This window comes from Lepidochelys kempii, chromosome 3 (genome assembly GCF_965140265.1).
Source record: "Lepidochelys kempii isolate rLepKem1 chromosome 3, rLepKem1.hap2, whole genome shotgun sequence".
In the NCBI taxonomy this organism is placed as follows: Eukaryota; Metazoa; Chordata; order Testudines; family Cheloniidae; genus Lepidochelys; species Lepidochelys kempii.
This window is the reverse complement of record NC_133258.1, coordinates 184,662,616-184,684,852: the sequence shown is the minus strand read 5'-3', so window position 1 is coordinate 184,684,852 and position 22,237 is coordinate 184,662,616. Positions and strand designations below refer to the sequence as shown.

At 41.7% G+C, this 22,237-nt stretch overlaps 1 protein-coding gene across 7 annotated transcripts in view; it reads right to left on the bottom strand.

Moving 5' to 3' along the window:
- Window positions 1-22,237, bottom strand: part of FBXO11 (F-box protein 11) — a 197,778-nt gene that overhangs the window by 71,471 nt on the left and 104,070 nt on the right. For all 7 annotated transcript variants that reach the window (XM_073339268.1, XM_073339266.1, XM_073339263.1 and 4 more), the window contains 7 exons: window positions 14,999-15,128; window positions 13,189-13,272; window positions 12,960-13,092; window positions 8,709-8,815; window positions 8,512-8,623; window positions 7,443-7,549; window positions 7,220-7,357 (listed from right to left, as the gene is read on the bottom strand). In XM_073339268.1, the coding sequence (XP_073195369.1) occupies window positions 7,220-7,357; window positions 7,443-7,549; window positions 8,512-8,623; window positions 8,709-8,815; window positions 12,960-13,092; window positions 13,189-13,272; window positions 14,999-15,128 (811 nt within the window). The remainder of the gene's footprint in view (window positions 1-7,219; window positions 7,358-7,442; window positions 7,550-8,511; window positions 8,624-8,708; window positions 8,816-12,959; window positions 13,093-13,188; window positions 13,273-14,998; window positions 15,129-22,237) is intronic.

Below are 22,237 nucleotides of genomic sequence, written 5' to 3'. Positions count from 1 at the left end.
CATCAGATGTACAAGAATCTCTACTGAAAACAGCAGATATTGGTGAAGAACAAATGGAGAGATTTGTGAGACGTGCACTTGATTCTGATGGGACACACAGCTTCTTCAGATATCTGGCATCAAAACATTTGCTGACATGGAATGGCTTGCCCCCTCAGCAAGTTCGCAGATGACACTAAGCTGGGGGGACAGGTAGATATGCTGGAGGGTAGGGATAGGATCCAGAGTGACCTAGACAAATTGGAGGATTGAGCTGAAAGAAATCTGATGAGGTTCAACAAGGACAAGTGCAGAGTCCTGCACTTAGAAGAGAAGAATCACATGCACTGCTACAGTCTAGGGACCCACTGGCAAGCGACAGTTCTGCAGAAAAAGACCTGGGGATTACAGTGGACGAGAAGCTGGATATGTGTCAACAGTATGCCCTTGTTGCCAAGAAAGCTAATGGGCATATTGGGTTGCATTAGCAGGAGCACTGTCAGCAGATCGAGGGAAGTGATTATTCCCTTCTATTCAGCACTGGTGAGGCCACATCTGGAGTATTGCATCCAGTTTTGGGCCCCCCATTACAGAAAGGATGAGGACAAATTGGAGAGAGTACAGCAGAGGGTTATGAAAATGATTAGGGAGCTGGTGCACATGACTTATGAGGAGAGGTTGAGGGAACTGGGGTTATTTAGTCTGCGGAAAAGAAGAGTGAGGGGGTTTTGATAGCAGCCTTCAACTACCTGAAGGGGGGTTCCAAAGAGGACGGAGCTAGGCTATTCTCAGTAGTGACAGATGACAGAACAAGGAACAATAGTCTTAAGTTGCAGTGGGGGAGGTCTAGGTTGGATATTAGGAAACACTATTTCACTAGGAGGAGGATGAAGCACTGGAATGGGTTACCTAGGGAGGTGCTGGAATCTCCATCCTTAGAGGTTTTTAAAGTCCGGCTTGACAAAGCCCTGGCTGGGATGATTTAGTTGGTGCTGGTCCTGTTTTGAGCAGGGGTTGGACTAGATGACCTCCTGAGGTCTCTTCTAACCCTAATCTTCTATGATTCTATGGTCAAGACCACCAAATTTAAGTCTGGCAAGGGAGGGACAATCACAGCAGCTATCAGCCCAGATATTGTCTTCTGTCCTTAGCAAGATACAGAGATGATGTTTCAGAGGCGATAGTTGTTAGTCACCCAACAGGATCTTTGCCTATTTCCCTCTTCCAGGCTGATGGAACAATGGGAAGAACAAACAAAGCTGATTTAGGACATGAGCTAGAAGCTGAAGCTGAATGAATCCATGAGCTAAGAGCATGCAACAAAGAAACCACAGTGTACATGAGAGATATCACAGCTGTCACACAAATGATGGCTGGAGACAAATTCCACACATTTGATAAAACTGGCTGCTGAGTACTTTAGGCAGGTCCTAAACGGTTTGACAAAGCTAATTGTGTAATCAAAGTCTTTGACAGATGACAACAGTAACTCTGTGAAAACTGCAGAAAGACAGCCCCAGACAGGATCTAAGGTTGGATATAAGAAATACCAGGGGGTTGTGGACGCCCTGTGCCTCCATGGAAAAAATTTCTAAATGTGGCATCCAAAAATCACTTATAAAAGTCCTCTGTGAATACATGGGTCAAAATGCACTTGAGACTGTAGAAGCGCACCCAACACAAATACTCCTTCTTCCTGGAGGCTTTTCCGACAGCTAAGTAGCAAAGTCTGTCACTAGTAGATGTGCTGAAGAAGCCCAAGACTTGTAAAGTACTCAAGAGGAAGTGACAAGAGGATGCTTCTGCATGAGCTAATATGGATTTTTGGGTCTCTTGGTATCAAAGGAACCACAGCGATTAGCTCACCTGATACACCTGTTTTTGTCCTTGCTGGTCACTTTCCAATAAATGTAGCATATAGTTAATGCATGGCTTGAAATTGACACCATTACCAGCACAACTGACAAGCGTTGCTTCATATCTGTACATGCAATTTGTTATGCCCTCATTCCTGACTTCTGAAACAAATTTTCTGCTGTACACGAATTAATAGGATGTGACTGTGTCATGCCTATTTGAAATTGGGGAAAAACTCTGTTTAATGTTGTCAAAACAAAGGGAGCTTACCATTTCAGAGATCTTGCCAAATCAGGAGAAAATGACAACTTCTGCAGCAAGAAAATTGGTAGTACTGATGCGTGACCAGAGGGAGAAGGAAAAAGGACTAAAGAGACCCGGATCGCTTGTGCCTCAATCTAGGCTAGTCTAGAAAGGACAAGTCACTGACCAAAACTGTCCCACATGGTGGAAGTTTGAAGACCATATCAAAAGAGCATCTTGGTAAACAAAGATTTGGATGTCTTTGCTCATAGGTAAACCATATATTAGATCACCATTGCAACATGGATGGAAAAATGTGGATGATGAAGCACTTCCTGTATTCTTCAAGGGCTCAATGGCATCTGAGCTTCTACAAGATCTTATTTGTGCCCATACCAGTAGGGTCACTGCATAATCAACTGTGTCTGTAGTCAGAACAATCCTCCCTGCACATAACAGGGTACATACCAAGGCAATGAAGACTGTGATAAGCCAGAAACTCTTGACAGACATCATAATGAAGAACAAGATGATGATAATGATGTTGACTAGAAATGTCACTGGCACGATTACATTTCAGTGATACCTGTACAAATTTATTATTAGATTTTGTTTTACTTTTTAGATTGTTCTTGCAATGCTTTGAGGTCACAAACAAATCCAGTTTTATGTCTTGAAATAATACATAGTCATTCAACTAACAAAAATGAATCAAAATATTTCAGTGGTCATCATTTTAACATGTTGATGTCATTGTTTATCCCCATTTCCATGGTAGTAGTACCATTTGTCAGCTCCATACCATACCTCATTGTAGCTGGGCAGTCACCCTGCTCTGGCCCTGAAGGGGTTAAAAGCAGCCATGGAGAGGGCTGCAGCAGCAAAAGGGATTAAGAACAGCTGGGGGAAACTGACCACAGGTGTGTCTGGCTTAATCGGGGCCCAGCTGGCCCTTATAAGAGGGCTGTGGGCCAGAAGCTGGAGGAGTCTTACTCTAGCCCTGGAGGGAGAAGGACTGCCTGCCTGCCTGGGAACTGAAGGTGCCTGAGCAGGGCAAGGGCAAGGGCAAGGGCAGCTGGGGAGTTCCCACCTGGGAAAACCCCAGGCTGCAGGTCTTGGTGAAGGCCCACACAGGTGCTGGGGTTGCAGAGGGGCAGCCAGAGATACGCAAAGGCAGCAGGTCCTAACCCCTTGCCAATGATGAGTGGCCTTTACAGGCTGCAGTCTGCCCCAATGAGCGGGGGCTAGATGATGACAGGCAGTAGCCACTGAGGCAAGGTGGGTTTAGAGGGTTGGAGGTTCCCCTGGGAGGGGAGACCCAGAGTGGGGGTACTGCTCGGGCAGAATGCCAAGGGAAAGGGGCACCGGGGTCCAAGAAGGACACGGGGCCAGCAGCAGGTGAGACACCAGCCTGCAGAGGGCACTCCACTGCTGGAGTTGAGCTAATTCCCTGGACAACGAGCAGGAGGTGCCGCACCGGTGAGTCGTCGCTTCGCTACACTCCTCATAGAGTAGACATAATTAACTTTTAAATAATGTATGATGTGCATGTGTGCAGAGACAGTACATTAAGTCAACCAAATTGGTGGTGTCTGTCACTCTCCTAAAAGGAGCACACCAAGTGCCCCAGCTGCTCACAACATTTACTCAGCAAATCAGAATGAACATGAACCTAATCAGTTTTACTCCTCTGACTCACCCAAATAGCTGCATGCAGACACACCCAAAAATCTGCTAATTTCTGTTGGGAATATATGATGAGAAGAGAGAAACAGGAATGACTCCTTTAGTTTATCAAGAGCCAGCTTCACTCTGCTGCTGCGGAAAGTGCTACAAGCAGCAGTAGAAGCACCAACATGAAGGGAACAGAATGAATGCAACAAACCAAACAGAACAACGATGTGGGAAGTACTATAAAGAAAGGACTAGAAGAGAGGAATGGATAAGAAACAAAATATCAGGGGTGCAAGAAGGAAAAAAAGTGAACTGGTTACAAACTGGTTAAATGAGTTGAAGATTATCTGAGTTCCTGATATCAATTAAATTAACAAACATAGTTAATCTGATTGGTAGCTTAAAATGAAATGCAGGTATAAAATCTGCCTCACAAAATTTTGGAATCCTCTGCACTTCAGTACAAGTGTCATTTGTTTTACAACATGATTTGAAGTCAATGGGACTAAACTCAATTTTGAGAGTTTACAAGATCAGACCTTTGATTTGACAGCCAAGATGAATTTTGATTACACTACTGAACACTGACAATGTGCAACACAACAAAAAGGCTTTTTATAGTTATTTTTAAATTTAAATAAGCTTTTTATTTTATTTTTAATTGTAAAAATGAGCTGCCAAATTCCTGATATCACCCAGTAAGTGCCATGCTACCACACTGTTTCTCAGTGTGAATATGCATACAGAACTTTCATCAGGGTGGGCAATATTACTATATATTGTATGCGGGGGGGCGAGGGGAGGAACAAACCAGACTGTCTGTTGCCAAAGCTTTTAAATTAGAGAATTATGAAAACTTATTCTCTTGGTAAATGAAAGTTTCTTTTCATGCACTGAGTAAATATATGATTTATGGTAGATGGCTGTGGCAATTCATGTCAGGCACCTAGTAACAGTGTACAATGCATGACATCTAAGACTGTCAACAACATACCGCATTTTTAAATGCTTCTTGTTAAACGTTTGGCACTGGCAGATCTGAAGCGATGCCATAGCACTTATACAAATGTTGAAAAATTGCCACACCAGTGACAAGAGATTAAAAAGCCCACGATTGCTGAAACAAAAAGAATGGCCTGAGAACAAGAAATCTGACAAAGCACTGTAGAATCTTTTGCAGCCAGGACTCAAGTGCAGAAATTCGGAAAAACTCAAAGGAACAGAGTATGTATAGGGTAGGAATTCAGTACTGAAACATACTATCTCTGGATTTTTAAAACGTAAAGAATGACAGAAGTTGAAGATGAAGGCTACACAGAAAATTTATTTATGTTTTGTTTGTGCTTAGACCCGCTTAGTTAAACAGTGTTACCAAAGAGATTTTGCCCAGTCATGTTACCCAGTTACCAGCACAAAAACACCCAAAGAGAATACTGTTAGCCAAAAAGAGCCCGTAAGATGCGGGAAGTGCTCTTTCAAAGGATTTTATGGTTAAGAACATTACAATACTAAAACCGGGACATTATGGTTCATCGGTCTCAGTTTGACCTATTTCTTCCTCCCACTTAGAGAGAATAGTTATATATGTCCTACTACATTATAAGCAAACAACAGAGACGGGGAGGTGCTTTACTTTTTTTTCCAACGTAAGAAATCAAAACAGTGCATCACCATGAGCATCTTTATAAAAGCTCTAAACCTTGCAGCAACACTGTGAGCACATTAAATAGATAAGAAAACTGCTATGGATGATGTTTTTTATATATTCATTTTTCAGATAAATATTCAGCACCCTAAATAAAACTTAGGTAAGGAGTCTTTTAATCATTTTTAAAGGCTTGAAGAGCAGTCCCTATATGACATCCACTGATACTCTCTGCTCATGATATCAAACACTCATCACTGAACAGCATTCCAGCACTGAAGTATGAAGCTGCCTTTCAGAAAAGATGGCAAATCCACTTTCTGCTCCAAATTACACAGGTTAGTAGACTTTTTTATTTATATTAAATACTAAAATTGAATAATACAATTAGTGAAGTAGCCCCCATGTTTAGTTTGATATTATATTAAATTCATCTTATTCTCTCGCCACAATTTCAATGTGCTGCACATATTTATATACATAACTGCGTGAGACAAGTGGTTGGAGGAAATTGCTGGTTTTGGCAACTGGGTAAAGTTGGCACTTTTGGCACTCAAGCATGCATGGGTTATGCTTTGGGAATGCTGCACTCCAGCAGGATATTTCTGCTAATATGATCAGCAATGAAACAATTAACAGTGTAGATATGTATAGTGTCATCTCTGTATTTCAGAGAACCCATTGGGATTACTCAGGGCAGTTTACACTCCAGTTATTGTTTCAGCGTCTGTGCAGAATCAAGACAACATCACTGCATCAGTTTTCATTCAGTTTGTATTTTTAAGGTTTTCTTTGCAACCACTAGGTGTAAGAAACTTTTTCTCCTAAGGGAAAGCTTCAATTCTGAAGCACAATTCTGTGATAATGGGTGGATTCCAACACCAATTCCACAACAGAAGAGCCAGCATCCTACATATGACTTACAAGGAGAGGCTGAGGGAACTGGGGTTATTTAGTCTACAGAAGAGAAAAGTGAGGGGAGATTTGACAGCAGCCTTCAACTACCTGAAGGGGGGTTCCAAAGAGGATGGAGCTAGGCTCTTCTCAGTGGTGCCAGATGACAGAACAAGAAGCAATGGTCTCAAGTTGCAGTGGGGGAGGATATCAGGAAACACTATTTCACTAGGAGGGTGGTGAAGCACTGGAATGGGTTATCTAGGGAGGCGGTGGAATCTCCATCCTTAGAGGTTTTTAAGGCCTGGCTTGACAAAGCCCTGGCTGGGGTGATTTAGTGGGTGTTGGTCCTGCCTAGAGCAGGGGTTTGGACGTGATGACCTCCTGAGGTCTCTTCCAACCTTAATATTCTATTATTCTAAGACATTACTCAGGACCTGGCATATTCTGTTGCAAAGATGCAACATTAAATCAGATTGATTGTTTTCATGCAATATTTTACTACACTCCTAAATCTTTCAGGTACTTTCATAAGGTACAGAATTAATGTAAAAACCTTATTTTATTTTTTTAAGAACCAATTGTGTAAGTGTGCACCTAAATATTTACAGCATTTTGTTACAGCAGTGATTTTTCATTATTTTGATTCCTGAATCTAATCCATTTGTGTTGCCAACCTACTGTGAAGTGGTCTATGCTATGCTTTGTTCTGATTGGCTTTCACTTTTCAACTAAGTTTGTTTTTAAAACTAAGGTAAACAATTTTGGACAATGAAGAAAGTTGAGGGAAGAAACATTAGAGATTTTAAAAGTATCTGGTCACAAATAAAAAAACATTTCTTCAAAACTATTGTGCAATGATATCTGAGAGCTATAGATGTACAGTAATGTATAATAATCTCTCTTCAAAACAAAAATGTACATTACCATGCCATGGTCAAATGTGAAAACACCAACATCACGTCCATGATGAATGTGATTCCGTCTGATAATGGGGTTTCCATGGTTTTTAACCCAAATTCCTGCTAATGCATTATTGGAGATCTCATTGTCCTCATATATTCCCTGGCAAAAAGTAAGTAAAAAACAAAAATCAACAGTAATAAATAGTTCTACAAAACTTAGGGGGAAAATTTGAAATAGAAAGTACCTGTGCATGATCGGTAATATAAAGTCCAACATTTTCACAGTCGCTGATGTTACAGTGTTTGATAGTGGGACAAGCTCCCTGGCCACTAACACATACTGCAGAGCCCACTGGAAGAAAAGTGTACAGTTATCAAAGATTCAAAGTATAGTGTATTTACAGATAGTTTGGCCCTACGTTTACAAGAAAACATACAGTATGCACTGGCATCTAAAATGTATATTTTAAACATGTAGCATTCATTTAATGCTTTTTATTAAAGCAATGAAAAACAGACAGGAAACTATTACCATCCCCATTTTGCAGATATGGAAGCTGAGGCAGAGAGATTTTAAGTCACATGTCAAAGGTTACACGAACAGCATGTCACTGGCAGAATGGGCAATATTTTGTGTATTTATTTAAGTTAATAAAAAATAGTTCATCCAACTTTTCACACCCTCACTGAAGAATATGCAAAAGAAAAACACAAGATACAACAAAACTCTCTACACTCTCTCAAGACTGCTAACTATTCCCCCACTTTAGTCTATTTACACCCTCAGCAATCTATCACCTTCAAGGGTCTGGGGCAATCAAATATTTTGTATCATGCCAAGATCATCAACAGAGTATGGCAATGTCTAACTAACGGGGAGGAAAAGCAGGCTCCAGAGTAAGGGGCCCCCTTCCAAAGACACCCTTCCACTAATCTTCAATAGGGCCAAGATCTCATCCATGATGTCTGGTAAGCAGACATCAATAACAACTGTTATGCACTTCCAACATAAAACATCACTATCCAAACAGACAAGGTCACTCTGTACCAGCTGTAGTTTCTAAATGATCTTCAGGAATAGCTTTACATATACTGCATGGTAATAATTTCAATCTCAAAGCGACTAAAGCATAGATAAACTAGAGCAAGGTCTGCATCCAAAAGGACAGGTTCTAGCCAAATATAATTGAGAAGGAAAAATGTTCATGACTAAGTTTTGTGTTGCATATGGACAGAAAAACATTATGTTCACTGCAATTATCCTATTTCAGTAACAGTGTTTAAAATTAATTTAACAGTGAAGAGGACACTAACCTGTACAGGTACTTCGAATGATACAGTGATCTATTATTGGGCTGCAATTCACGGTAATCTCTAAGCAGTGGTGTGCATTGTGGTGCTGAGCAGATTTGTCATCAGGATTGAACTAAGAGAATAAAATGTAATGTTTTGATATTTTTTAAAAAAGCATAATTTTGGAAATTATTAAAAGTTCTACTCAGGTTGCTTACCCTGATTGTCATATACCCAACGTACGCATCTTCAGAACCCTCCATAAAAACGAAGGTGGAATCTCTAGTGTTTTCTATTATGACTTTATCTGCTACTTTTCCAGGTGCTGTAAACCAGAAGTTATTATAAAAGCTTACTCTTTTCCTATGAAAACTGAAAAACAAACATTTCAAGTTCTACAAGTGAAAAAACAAACGCAGATTCTCAGGCATATTTACATTAGGAGCACTTTTAGTATATCAATATTCCTATATGGTAAAGTGCTCCTAATGTGCACACAGCAACACAAGTAAAGCTGTGCTTTCCACTGGCACAGTGAAACCACTCCCCATGAGCAAAACAAGATATTCTAGTAACAGTGCAGTTTTGCCAGTATAGTTGTTTACCACCTTCTGCCAGTACAGCTGTGTCAGCCATGGGTGCAAAGAGGATCCCTGACCGAGCTACACCAGCAGAATTCTGTTGCATAGATGTGGCCTTAGTTTAGATGCAGTTATACTGGCATAAAAGTGCCTTTGCTAGTATAGCTTATGTTGTTCAGGGAAGCACTTTTTACTGGTGTAAACCCCACACCTAATACTAGTATTAAATATATACCAGCAAACCTTTTCTAGTGCAGACTTGGCCCTGGTGTTCTGACTTCCAATTCCCTATTCTAACTATTAGGAAATTGTTCCCCATTAAAATAAACCAGAAATAGATAATTCAATATAGTGCATACGAAAATAAAACTGATTACAAAATACCATTTAAGTTTTAATAAAAAATTAGAGAGACAACTGTAACATATTTGGGCTCAAACTTGTACTATAGTAGAACAGTTACAACCTGGTGCTGTATATGGTCTGGATTCTAAATCTTTTTATTAAGACTAAATACACAAATTCAGTACACCATCACATAGTAGATCCTTGCTAATACATGCATGTTCTTTACAATTTTCACAAAACCAAAAAAGTGGTATCTCCTAATTTCTCAACATACATACAGAGTGCTGTAGGAAAGTCTATTTTTATACTTAATGTACTAAAAGTTTATTACAGTTTAAAACTGAACTACAGTTCAGAATAAATAAATGTTAAGCTTTTCAAAATAAGTGTTAAGAATGTTTTAAAATTGCTAATCTACAAGATGCAATAACTTGAAATATGAACAGCAAGCTTCTTCAGCATTCTTTATACTGAGTCTGACAAAAGTGTTTTGCATGCTACTGCTGAAGAGCCAGCAGAGGGAGCACAAGTTTAAAAAAATATTTTTATAGCTGAGTTGACCTCAGTGATGTTGGTGCTTAAGAACAGTAGTAAACAAGAGAGCCAATTTAATGTCACCACAAACCGAAACTGAAATAACTAAACCAGTTATAATTCACACTTTTAGTTATTTTGGTACAAGTCTGTATGGAACACTCTTATTCAGAAATAAGGGCTTGTCTACAGTGTTTATATTGCTATAACTATATCAGTTTAGAAACCTTTATGCGAATAAACTATACTGATAAGCACCTTTATAGCAGTAAAACTACATCCACTCAGGACGGTTGTACCACTAACTATATCAATCCAATATACTTACAGCAGTACAAAAATATGTTTAGACTAACCCTAAGAATGACCACTCAGATTTGCATCAAAACAATTAGCTTGACGGAATATTACAAACAACTGAAGAAAGAAAGAAATTAAGCACTTTAGTATTCTTTGTAGCTCTACAATACAATGGAATTGCTAAGTAAACAGGAGGAAGCTACTTCTTAATCTCTTCCCCTGAATCATGCCCATACAGCTGTGCTTGTACAGCTATAGGAGAAGGAATCCTCCCACTGTTCATGGAGAAGCAAGGACCACTATCCTTGAACCACGATCACAGTAGTGGTATTTCAGCTGCAGTAGTTCCTGCTGCTGTGCTCCCCTGAATAGAGTTGGTGAATTCACACAGCAGCAGATCAATCCATGCCAACTGCAAACCTTGCTGTATACACAGAGGTGAAGGAAGCCAGAGAGCTCCCCTCAGTTATACAGTACCCGGGACCTTCCATGGGCAAGGACAAGATTTTGCCCTTAAACCAGATTTGATCTTTTTCTGTTGCCTGATAACATGTTATGCTCCTGTTCTCTATCTATCAGGAAGAAAAGTCCCAATCAGAATGAAGCAATTTTCACATCCCACTCTGCAAACATGATTTCCATTTTGACTTCTCCAGAGCTGTGAATACATTAACATAGCCTGTCTCATTTCCCTAATGCTATCTGTTTACCCTAACCAAATGACCTTAGGTCGAGGATCTGTACTCATGTCATGGAAAAATATTTATGAACACACAATTCGTACTTCATATGTCACAAGTGCCAATGTTACAGGTATGTAGGTCAAACTAGCAAGTACCCTTATCCTGGGGAGGGGATCCAGAAACCTTACAGCTGAGCTGAAGACAGAAAAGGAATAGAATTGTGGGCAGGAGATGAAGAAGCTAGAAAACCAATACCAGAACACTTGCTCCTCAGAGAAAAAAGGCAGCTCAAGAATGACTGCACTAAGCACTAGATGCTCAGACACAACATTGGCCAATTCAGACAGACTCAGGAAGCATGTGCCAGATGCAGGATCAGTATTTAGTTCATCTACAGATGCTTCTCTCCTCTTTCTACCAAGGAGGTGATTGTAGCTTAACCTTTTAATTATGGGATATTGGAAAAGGCTAAAAAGGGAATGGGACTTCCTCAACCCTTTGGTTTTAACCAAGTACATCAAAGGAATACCAGAAGATTTCTTACCAAGCCTTAGCAAGAGGGAAATTCAGGAGAGAAATTTCCTGGTAAAAGTGAAATGCTGAAACTACCTTAAAGGAGGGAAACAGATCAGATAGATAGTCCCACCCCCCTGCTCAAAGCAGGACCAACCCCAACTAAATAATCCCAGCCAGGGCTTTGTCAAGCCGGACCTTAAAAACCTCTAAGGATGGAGATTCCACCACTTCCCTAGGTAACCCATTCCTAGTGAAATAGTTTTTCCTGTAGTTCCAAAGAGGATGGAGCTGGGCTGTTCTCAGTGGTGGCATATGATAGAACAAGGAGCAATGGTCTCAAATTGCAGTGGGGGAGGTCTAGGTTGGATATTAGGAAAAACTATTTCACTAGGAGGGTGGTGAAGCACTGGAATGGGTTACCTAGAGAAGTGGTGGAATTTCCATTCTTAGAAGTTTTTAAGGCCCGGCAGGGGGTGGACTAGATGACCTCCTGAGGTCTCTTCCAACTCTAATCTTCTATGATTCTATGACTTCAGCTTTTTCCACATCATCTGTCACTAGGTTGCCTTCCCCATTCAGTAAGGGCCACACACTTACCCTGACCTCCTTCTTGTTACTAACATACCTGCAGAAACCCTTTTTGTTACCATACACATCCCTTGCTAGCTGCAACTCCAATTGTGCTTTGGCCTTCCTGATGACATCCCTGCATACTCAAGCAATATTTTTATACTCCCTAGTCATCTGTCCAAGTTTCCACTTCTTGTAAGCTTCCTTTTTGCGTTTAAGCTCACCAAAGATTTCACTGTTAAGCGAAGCTGGTCTCCTTCCATATTTGCTTTTCTTTCTGCACACTGGGATGGTTTGTTTCTGCGCCCTCAATAAGGCTTCTTTAAAATACAGCCAGCTCTCCTAGACTCCTTTCCCTCTAATGTGTTGCACAAATTGTTTGAGCTTCTTCCATTATGATCAACAGCTGATGACAAAAAAGCTGATGGAGTCTGCTCTACAGACACGGTGAAGCTCTTCACATAAACAGGTCCCATGAAAGAGGACTGAGCAGCTCAGTTGCTCAGTGAAGAGCAGGCCATATTTCCAAAGTGATTTTTTTTTTAAAAGTTTCTTTTGTTTTTTCTCCATTATAAACAAAACCAGCTACAGCAATAACTAACAGAGAGCACCTCTGTCAGAACCATTGGCTGCTTTTTGAAGTGAGGCAAGAAGAAAACTGCACAGTCTACTTGCAGAAAGTAGAAAAAGGCAGTGTTCCAAGAGTGTAAATTGCTTCATTCTGATCTGTTGCTTCTTGTCCGGTTGACAGAGGACAGGACATACCCCAGTTGTCTCTATTAGTGACACACTCTCTTGCCACAGAAGATACCTACATCTGGACTGATACAAAAAAGTCTTTATACATGCTACTTGATAGTCTAAGATATATTTGTAATATACCTGTTAAGAGCCAAGAAAGGTTATACATTGAGATAAAGATTTCAAAATTAAATACCTGCACCAATCATAGTGATTGGAGATTCGATATATATCCATTCATCAGTATATATACCAGAGTGAACAAAGATAAGTCCATCAAAATGAGCTTCCTGAACCCCACCGAGGGCATCCTCAATGGTGTCATAGTACTAAAAACAAACAAACAAAATACAAACATGAGTTTCGCAAAAAATAAAGATGAGAAAGGTATACAAATATTCATATGAAGTGATTCAGGAACATACCAACATATTTTCTCTTCCTTTATATCTTGCAGGGTTACTGTAGAAGTGTTCAGCAAAGCCTGGCTTTACATGTGCTCCTTTGTACTGAAATAGAGAGAATATCTCAAGATAAACCTATAGCTAAACAAGCTTGTTATATATGTATGTATATATAAACATTTTAGAAAGTAAATCAGCAAAAGGGTATAGTTGTAATAGTTGGATAGGTTCCGTAACATAATTTATATTTTGAAAATATGTTCACTATACATCTGGATTCCATGAGTTGCAATTTCCACCAAGTACGGATACAAAAATTTGCATCCCTTAGCTACATTTTAAAGTGTTAATTAGGACCAAGGAAGAAGTTGTAATGTTAATATTGATATCAACAAATAAGCAAGCAGTAAAAGATCCAGAATTTTTAAGATGAGAAAGGACCATCATGGCCATCTTATCTGACCTCCTGCATACCACAGACCATAGAAATTTAAGTCATTCCTGAATCAAACTCATAACTTCTGATTGAGCTGGAGTATATCTTTTACAAAACATTAAATCTTGATTTAAAGACTTCAAGTGATGGAGAATCCATAGATAAGTTGTTTCAATAGTTAATCTCCCTCTCTGTGAAAAATGTGTGCCTTATTTTAGGCCTGAATTTGTCGAGGTTCAGTTTCCAGCCACTGGATGTTATGACTTTGTTTGCTAGATTAAAGAGCCTTCTGATATCAGAAATATTTTTCCCCATGCAGGTACTTGCGCATTGCGATCAAGTAACTTCCTACTAAACTTCCCTAGGATAAATGAAATATACTGAGCTTTAATCCCTCAATGTACGGCACACTTTCACAGACCTCAGATTATTCTCATAACTCTTTTTCAAGCCCTTTCCGATTTTTCAACATCCTTTTTAAATTTCAGTAATGATCTGATCAGTCCTGTATACAATGGCAATATCACCTCCCCACTTATACGTGGTATTCCTAGGCCTATACATCCAACGATTGCATAAAAATAAAGGTAAAAACACACATGATCCTTTCTTTTAAAAAGCGCTTGATTGCATAAGGTGGAAGTCAGAAAAAGGGAGCAAAATTCTCATCTTATCAAAATTTGGCTAGACCATGGTAGCTTTTCCCACCCCCCATTTTCATTCTGTGGCCACCTGCCACATTACCAAAGTGGGGTGGAGATTTTATTTTAATAAATCTTTCAACTTCCTTGCAGCTTTGCACCTGATTTTTCTGGGCTAACCATTAGCCCCATACTTATAGCCAAACCAAGTGCCCTTATTCAACAATCTTAGAACATGAATACTATTATAAATATTAATAAACTAACTCAATATCCTACTTTATTACTCCTTTACACACATTTTGGAAAGCGTGGTGCTTGGATACAGGCACCTTTTTCAGACAGGTACAATGATTTTTTAAATCATGGTTTATTATAATATTGCACCATAAAGCTGAAAACCTTCTACATCACCATCAAAGCTTGACAGGAATATGGTGTTTTAAAAGGTGACTTGCAAATGTAAAATTCCCTCAACGTTTCAGTAACTTTGTCCGTGTGTTTACTGCCCAGCATAAACAAGCTAAGAGGAGCAATACAAAAAAGGGACCCACCCCACCCCCAAATCCCACAACTTTTTTTCCTTTTCAGATTTTAAGAAAATCAACATGCAACTAGTCTCTCTTAGTCTGGCTGTTGAGGGAATCCTACACGTATTGGCTTAGTTACTGAAATCTTGTACTTCACCTTTGCAAATTGTCTTTAAATTACAATATGGAATCTTTCTGGGGATGTGAAAAAACAACATTCATACCAGCTGCTGAAAGCTTTCTTTCCAGGGATTTGGGTGTTCATATTCTTCTGGATTAATCTGATAGAATTTACCAGATTCTGGATGCATCATTGGACGTGTATATTCAAATACTTCCATATACAGTCGTTTCCTAAACAAAAGTGTCAGTCAATCAGAACAGAAAATTGAGAATGTATTTAAATGGTACAAAGTTGTAAATCAGGTGTATCACAATTACAACAAACCTATTTAAAATCTTAAGGGAGGAATTTTCAAAAGCATTCATTGTTTACTCTACTCCCACTGAAGTCAATGGTAAAACACCATAGATTTCAGAGTTTGGCCAATATTGAGTATTTTCAAAGATCTCAACCCAAAGTTTTAAAACCAAAAATATTTTAATGGTGCTCATAAAATTAATGAGTAAAAGTGGCTTTAAGTTAAAACAATTCTAGTTGTTGAAGACTAAAGAGAAAAGACACTGCTGCATTTTGTAACATTCATTTGGTGCACATTTAAAGGCTCAAGTCAGCAAAGGACTTAAGTACATGCTTAATATTAAGCACATTACATGCTTTTCTAAATAGAGAGATTTAAGGATGTGGTTACATGCTCTGCTGAATCAGAGCTGAAGTGTGTGCTAACATAAGGACAGAAAGGTTATGCTGCTCTGTCCTTTCTTCAAATTTTGCTATTCTTCTTACTGATCATCACCACACCCCAAAAACAGCTACCAAATATCCTGCATGAGTAAATGACGCGCTGCATTTGGCAGTGCAAAGGGAAAGTTACTCACCTTGTGCAGTAACATAGGTTCTTTGAGATGTGTGTCCCTGTGAGTGCTCCACTTTAGGTGCTTGTGCGCCCCTGTGCTTGTAATCGGAGATTTGTGGTAGCAGTGCCCGGTTTGGTCGCACATGTGTCATCCCCGTCTTGCGCCGCTTCAAGCAGTTATCTGGCGCTGTGCAACCAACCCCGCCCTCTGTTCCTCCTCCACTGCAGAGCATTTAGTGTGCATCTCCAAAATAGCAGGGAGGATGGAGGGTAGTGGAGCACCCACAGGGACACACATCTAGAAGAACCTATGTTACTGCATAAGGTGTATGTATGCGCTGATGCCCAGGTTACAGCTCTACAGATGTCAGTAATGGAAACACTGTTTTGAAAAGCTATTGACGTTGATATTGCCCCGGTGGAGTATGTGCAAATCCCCATATGGGGGTGCAGGTTACATTGACAGTAATTGATGCAGTTGGAAATCCAGTTGGAGAGCCACTGTTTAGATACGGCGTCTCCTTTCAATCGTACAGTGACTGAGACAAACAGTTTCATGACCTCCTTATGTCTATGTAAAACGCCAGGGCCCTGCGTAAATCGAGGGTATGGAGTATGGCTTCCCGCCTGTCCCTATGTGGTTTTGGGTAGAATGTTCGCAGGTGAATGGGTTGGTTGAGGTGAAATGATGAGATGACCTTAGGTAAGAACTTAAAATTACCCTTGGGCCGCATCCTATCTTTGGAGAATATTGTGTAGGATGGATCAGCCATGAGGGCCCCAAGTATTACTATCCGCGACAATAATGGCGACAAGGAAGGCCACCTTCATTGAAAGGTGAAGGAGAGAACATATAGCGAATGGCTCGAAGGGTGTCTGGTAATTTCCCAGAGAACTAAATTGAGGTCCAATGGTAGGGTAGATGATGTTGAGGTCCTTGAGAAAGCACTTGTGGCGGAATGCTGTGATAGTGAAGAGGTGTACCTTGATTGAACTCATTGAAAGTCCTGATTCCTTGAGTTGAAGTAATAGTCCAGAATCACAGGTAAGTGAGATCGATATGATCTGCCTCTTTTGACACCATGAATTTGTGTAGATGTGTGTGACAGATAGTTGCTCTGTGACTATTCAGTAAAAGGTTCTGCACGTCTTTGGAGCAGGTCATTTCGGATCCTTGGAACCAGGGAGCAACCAAGCTTTGAGCCATAGTCTTTTCAGATTCGGGTGAATGGTTTGGCCTGTGTCCTGGGAAAAGAGACGAGGCAGGCGAGGAACAGTGCCACGTTTCCACACTAACATTTGGAGCAGGTAAGGGAACTATTTTGACAGGGCTATGTGGGAGCAATTAGTATCACTGTGGACTAGTCCTGTTTGATCTTGTGGAGTACCCGTGCTAGAAGGGGGGTGGGAGGAAATGCGTATAGGAAAGGAGCATCTCATTTGATAAGAAAGGCATCTCCCAAGGACTGGAGGTCCAGTCTGGCCCTGGAGCAAAACTGTGGACATCTGGCATTGTGCGTGGTAGCAAAGAGGTCTACTGTGGGAAATCTTCATTGTTTGAATATGTTGTGCAGTATCCAGATACCCAGTTCCCACTCGTGGTCTTGAGAGAAATGCCTGCTGAATGCATCTGCTGCGGTGTTTTGATGTCTGGGGAGATATGATGCTGTGACGTGGCTATTGTCAGTGATGCACCAATTCCAGAGCCGCATGGCTTCCACACACAGGGAATGTGAGCATCCGCGGGGGCCTTGTCTGTTCATGTAAAACATGCATGCTACATTGTCTGTAAGAATTTGTATAGTTTTCTGCTTGATCATGGGTAAAAATTGGGTGCACATGTTGTGAACAGCTTGTAATTCTAGGAGATTTATGGTGGGCTTCGGTTGCGGACCAGCTGTCCTGGGTAAAATGAGAAGTCAATGTGCTCCCCAGCCTAGGAATGATGCATCCATCACATTTGTCATTGTAGGGGAATTTTGCACAAAGGAGCGACCCAAGGCATACATTGTCAGGTTATGTCCACCAGAGGAGAGAGTCTTTTACTGTGCTTGCAATTGTGAGGTGTTTGTTTATGCTATGCCTTCTTGGGGAGTATTGTGTGCAGAGCCATGCCTGCAAGGTCCGCATATGGACTCTTGCATCCTGGACAATGAAAGTTGTTGCAGCCATGTGGCCTAATAATTGTAGACAAGTCCTGGCTTTTGTCTAAGGATTGTTTAGTATTGTGGAAATTAGATTTGTTAGAGTTAGGAACCATTGCCTTGGTAGAGAGGCCGTTGCCTCAGGTGAGCTGAGATAGGCTCCAGTGAATTCCAGTTCTCTTACTGGTGTGAGGGTTGATTTTTGAGTGTTTATCTGGAGACCTAATTGTGTAAAGAGAGCTACCATTTGTTGGGTGGCCTTTATTGCCGCTGCTCAATTTGGCGCTTTCAGTAGGTAATCATCCTGATAAGGAAATATGATTCCTTTCCTGCATAGGTACGCTGCAATTACTGCGAGTACCTTTGAGAAGACTTGGGAAGCAGTGGACAGTGTGAAGGGTAGGACCTTGTATTGGAAGTGATCTGGTCCTAGAGTGAATTGAAGAAACCTCTGATGTGATGGGTGAATTGTTATATGGAAGTAGACGTCCTGGAGGTTGAGGGCCCCCCTTTCTAGAGATGGAATTATGGTGGCCACTGTGACCATCTTGAAGTGCTGGTTTCTCACAAATTTGTTGAGCCATCAGAGATCGAGAATGGGTCTCCACCCTCCTGTTTTTTTTGAGAGAGTAAGTAATTTGAATAGAAACCCTTCCCTCTGTGTTTTGTTGGTACTGGTTCTACTAGTCCTAGATGGATGGAGATGGGTTACCTCTTGTCGCAGTAGGTCTTTGTGAGAGGAGTCCCTGAAGAGGGAGAGGAAGGGAGAGTGGAAGTAAATGGGATGGAGTATCCAACCTCGATTATCTCCAGTACCCATCTGTCTGTAGTGATGGATTGCCAAACTGGGTAGTATGGAGTCAGACGATCTCCGAATGGACTTTCAAGCAACGTCTCAAACTTGCTGTCTGGAGGAAGGTTGGTGAGATGTGGTAGATTGAGGTGGAGGCTGTTGTCTCTTTGTGGGCCCCTGTTTTCAGCCTTGTGGCTCGTATTGCCTGTGTGTTTGTGAATATGGCATGAGCCAGAATTTCTGTGGGTTGTAATACTTTCCTTGTCATCTCTTTGTCCTAGGAGTATAGATGACCAAGGACTTCAGTGTTGCCCTTGAGTCCTTGAGCCTGTGCAGATACTCATCTGTCTCAGCCGCAAAGAGTTTAGGCCTGTCAAATGACAGATCGTCCACAATCGATCGCACCTCGCTCAGGAAACAAAAGAGAGGCAACCAAGAAGCTCATCTCATAACTATTGCAGTATCTGTAGATTGCGCAGCAATATCTGCTGAGTCCAGAGCAGCATGTAATGCCATCCTAGAGATCAGTTGTCCCTCGGAGATGAGCGCTCTGAACTGTTCTTTTTTCTCCTCCAGGAGGAATTCAATAAATTTGGAGAACTTCCCATAGTTTGTGTGGACTTATTTTGCCAGCGTTGCTTTGTAATTGCTGATCCGAAGGTGGTGTGTCATGGAGGAGTAGGCCTTTCAGCCAAAGAGGTAGAACCTCTTCCAATCTTTGTTGTACGGGCTGTTTTGGGGGTAAGATTGTCTGTCCCTCTTGTTAACAGTGTCCACCACCACAGAATTGGGCGTGGGGTGAAAAGAGAAATTCTGTTCCCTTTGCCGGGATATAATATTTTCTGTCAGACCTCTTGCAGGAGGGAGGGATCATTGCTGGAGTCTGCCAAATGAACATAATGGGTTCCATGATTGCATTATTCATGGGCAAAGCTATTTTGGGAGATGTCGATGTATGTAAGATGTCAAGGAACTTTTGTTGTCACTCCTGGACTTCCTCCAGTATGATGTCCAGGGACTCTGCGACCCTCCTGTAGAGGTCCTGAAAATGTTTAAAATCACTGGCTGCCCACATTGGGTGGTTGGCGGGGAGGGAGGAGGAGGAAACGGGACAGGACGGGACGGACGGACAGTGATGATGGTGTCATCAAGGGAAGATGAGGACAGGTGGGTTGCTGGTTCCATCTCTAAGTCAGAAGTCTCCAGTTCTCTAGGTATCTCCTCCGGAGTTTCAGATGGTCCTGGTATTGACAGTATGGGATACTGTCATGTGCTCTCCCTGGATGGGCTGGGAGGCTTGCGATGGTGTGCGGGATATGCCATCCAAGGGTTCCTCGAGAATGGAGGAGCGGAGCGGCAAGGTGAGTAGGTACTGACTATGTTAGAGTGACGCTGGTGCAAAGAATGGGGGAGTCTGGTGTCGAGGAGACCAGGAGGTCCTTTTGCAGTAACTTCTGTAGTACCGAAAGGGTCACTGCTGATGTCTGCAAGGTCACTGCTGGTATGTGTGACTGTGTCAATTGTGTTGTGCCGATGGTAGGTGACGGCATAGTCATTAGTTGTTTTGATGTGCTCGGTGCTGGGTATCTAGTTCGCTCCGACGGTGCCAGGGCATGGATTTTCAGTTTCCCCTCATTGTCTATGTCAAAGCTAGCTCTCTTGGAATCTTTAGCTCTTGTGGTACCATGGTACTGGAGGGTACAGGAACCTTGACTGCAGAGACTGCTGGTGCAGTCGGTACCGACGGTGTCTCTCTGTTTGGGGACTGCCATTTCTTGGTTGGTTCCCAAGCCAGTGAGGACAGAGCACACTTTTTAGCCACCTTTTTAGGTCTGTAGTGTGAGCCACAGAGGAAGAAGAGCCTCCTGTTGGTGTCCTGTCCAGGAGGGGGTCCAAACTTCTGGATCAGATGCTGGACAGAGAGACTTCTCCATCAGGAGCAGTTTGAGCAGCAAGTCTCTGGCCTTTCTGATCCAGGCATTTTAACTTCTGGCAGCACAAGCACTTTTGGGGTGCTTGCCTAAGTTGCGAACGCACTGCGAGTGCCCATCTGACACAGGTATTGAGAGCCTGCAGGTTAGGCAGCTTTTGAAACCCAGTGAACCGGGCATGCCCCTGAAGGGAATGTTCCCCCTCCTTATCAGGGGTCCTACACTAACCGTTAACGGAAACCTGAACTTCTAAATAAAGGAAGAGAAACACGTTCTTTTTTGGAAGAAAAACAGGGAGAGAACTAAACGGGGAAAGAAAGTTAATTATCTATAAAACTAGGAGTAAAGGAGAAGGGCTATGCTAGGAAGACTAAGCTCTGAGGCTGTCAGGGTTCCCTCCCCACTCTGAACTCTGGGGTACAGATGTGGGGACCCACATGAAAGACCCCCTAAGCTTATTTTTACCAGCTTAGGTTAAAAACTTCTCCAAGGCACAAATCCTTTCCTTGTCCTTGGATGGTATTGCTGCCACCACGAAGTGATTTAGACAAAAATTCAGGAAAAGGGCCGCTTGGAGTCCCTTGTTCCCCAAAATATTCCCCCAAGCCCTTTCACTCCTTTTCCAGGGGAGGCTTGAGAATAATGTGAGTACCGACGAGACCCTTTGTCCCTAGGACACTGAAAATCAAACAAGTTCTTAAAGGAAGAACTTTATTTCAAGAAAAAAGTAAAAGAATCACACCTGCAAAATCAGGATGGAAGGTAACTTTACAGGGTAATAAAAAGATTTAAATAGAGGATTCCCCTCTAGGCTCAACTTCAAAGCTACAAAAAACAGGAATAAAACTCCCTCTTAGCATAGGGAAAATTCACAAGCTAAAATAGAAGATAATCTAATGCATTTCCTTGCCTTTACTTACAATTTCTGTAATTTTAGATGTATCATTTCAGGTATGTTTTCAGGAGATGTTTTACCTGCTTAGTCTCTCTCTCTCCATCCAGAGAGGGAACAACAAAGAGAGCACAAACAAAACCTCTTTCCCCACCTGCCCCCCCAAATTTGAAAGTATCTTCTTTTCCTATTGGTCCTTTTGGTCAGGTGCCAACCAGGTTATTTGAGCTTCTTAACCCCTTACAGGTAAAGTGATTCTGTACCTCTGGCCAGGAGGGATTTTATGTTACTGCATACGTAAAGGTTGTTATCCTTCCCTTTATATTTATGACAGAGGTGCTGCTAAATGCTCTGACTCAAGCCAAAGGCAGCAAAGAAGGAACTGGGGGAGGGGGGTGTTGGTCACATAGTGCCAATTAACCGCCTGAAGTGGCATGAGATGGGGACAGTGCACGTGCAACCCAACCGGGCACTGGTACCACAAGTCTCAGATTACAAGCCCAGAGACGCACAAGCACCTAAAGTGGAGCACCCACAGGGACATCATTTGAAGAATTAAAATTGCATCTGTCAAGGCTGATTCCCCACTCTGGCACTTTGAGTGCAGAAGGTGGGGGCTCACAAGGATTTTAAAAACAAATACTGGCCACTCCAGGCTTGTATTAAACTCCCAAGGTTACCACTTCTCTCTGATCTTGGATGGGTAGATGCTGCTACCACCCAAGT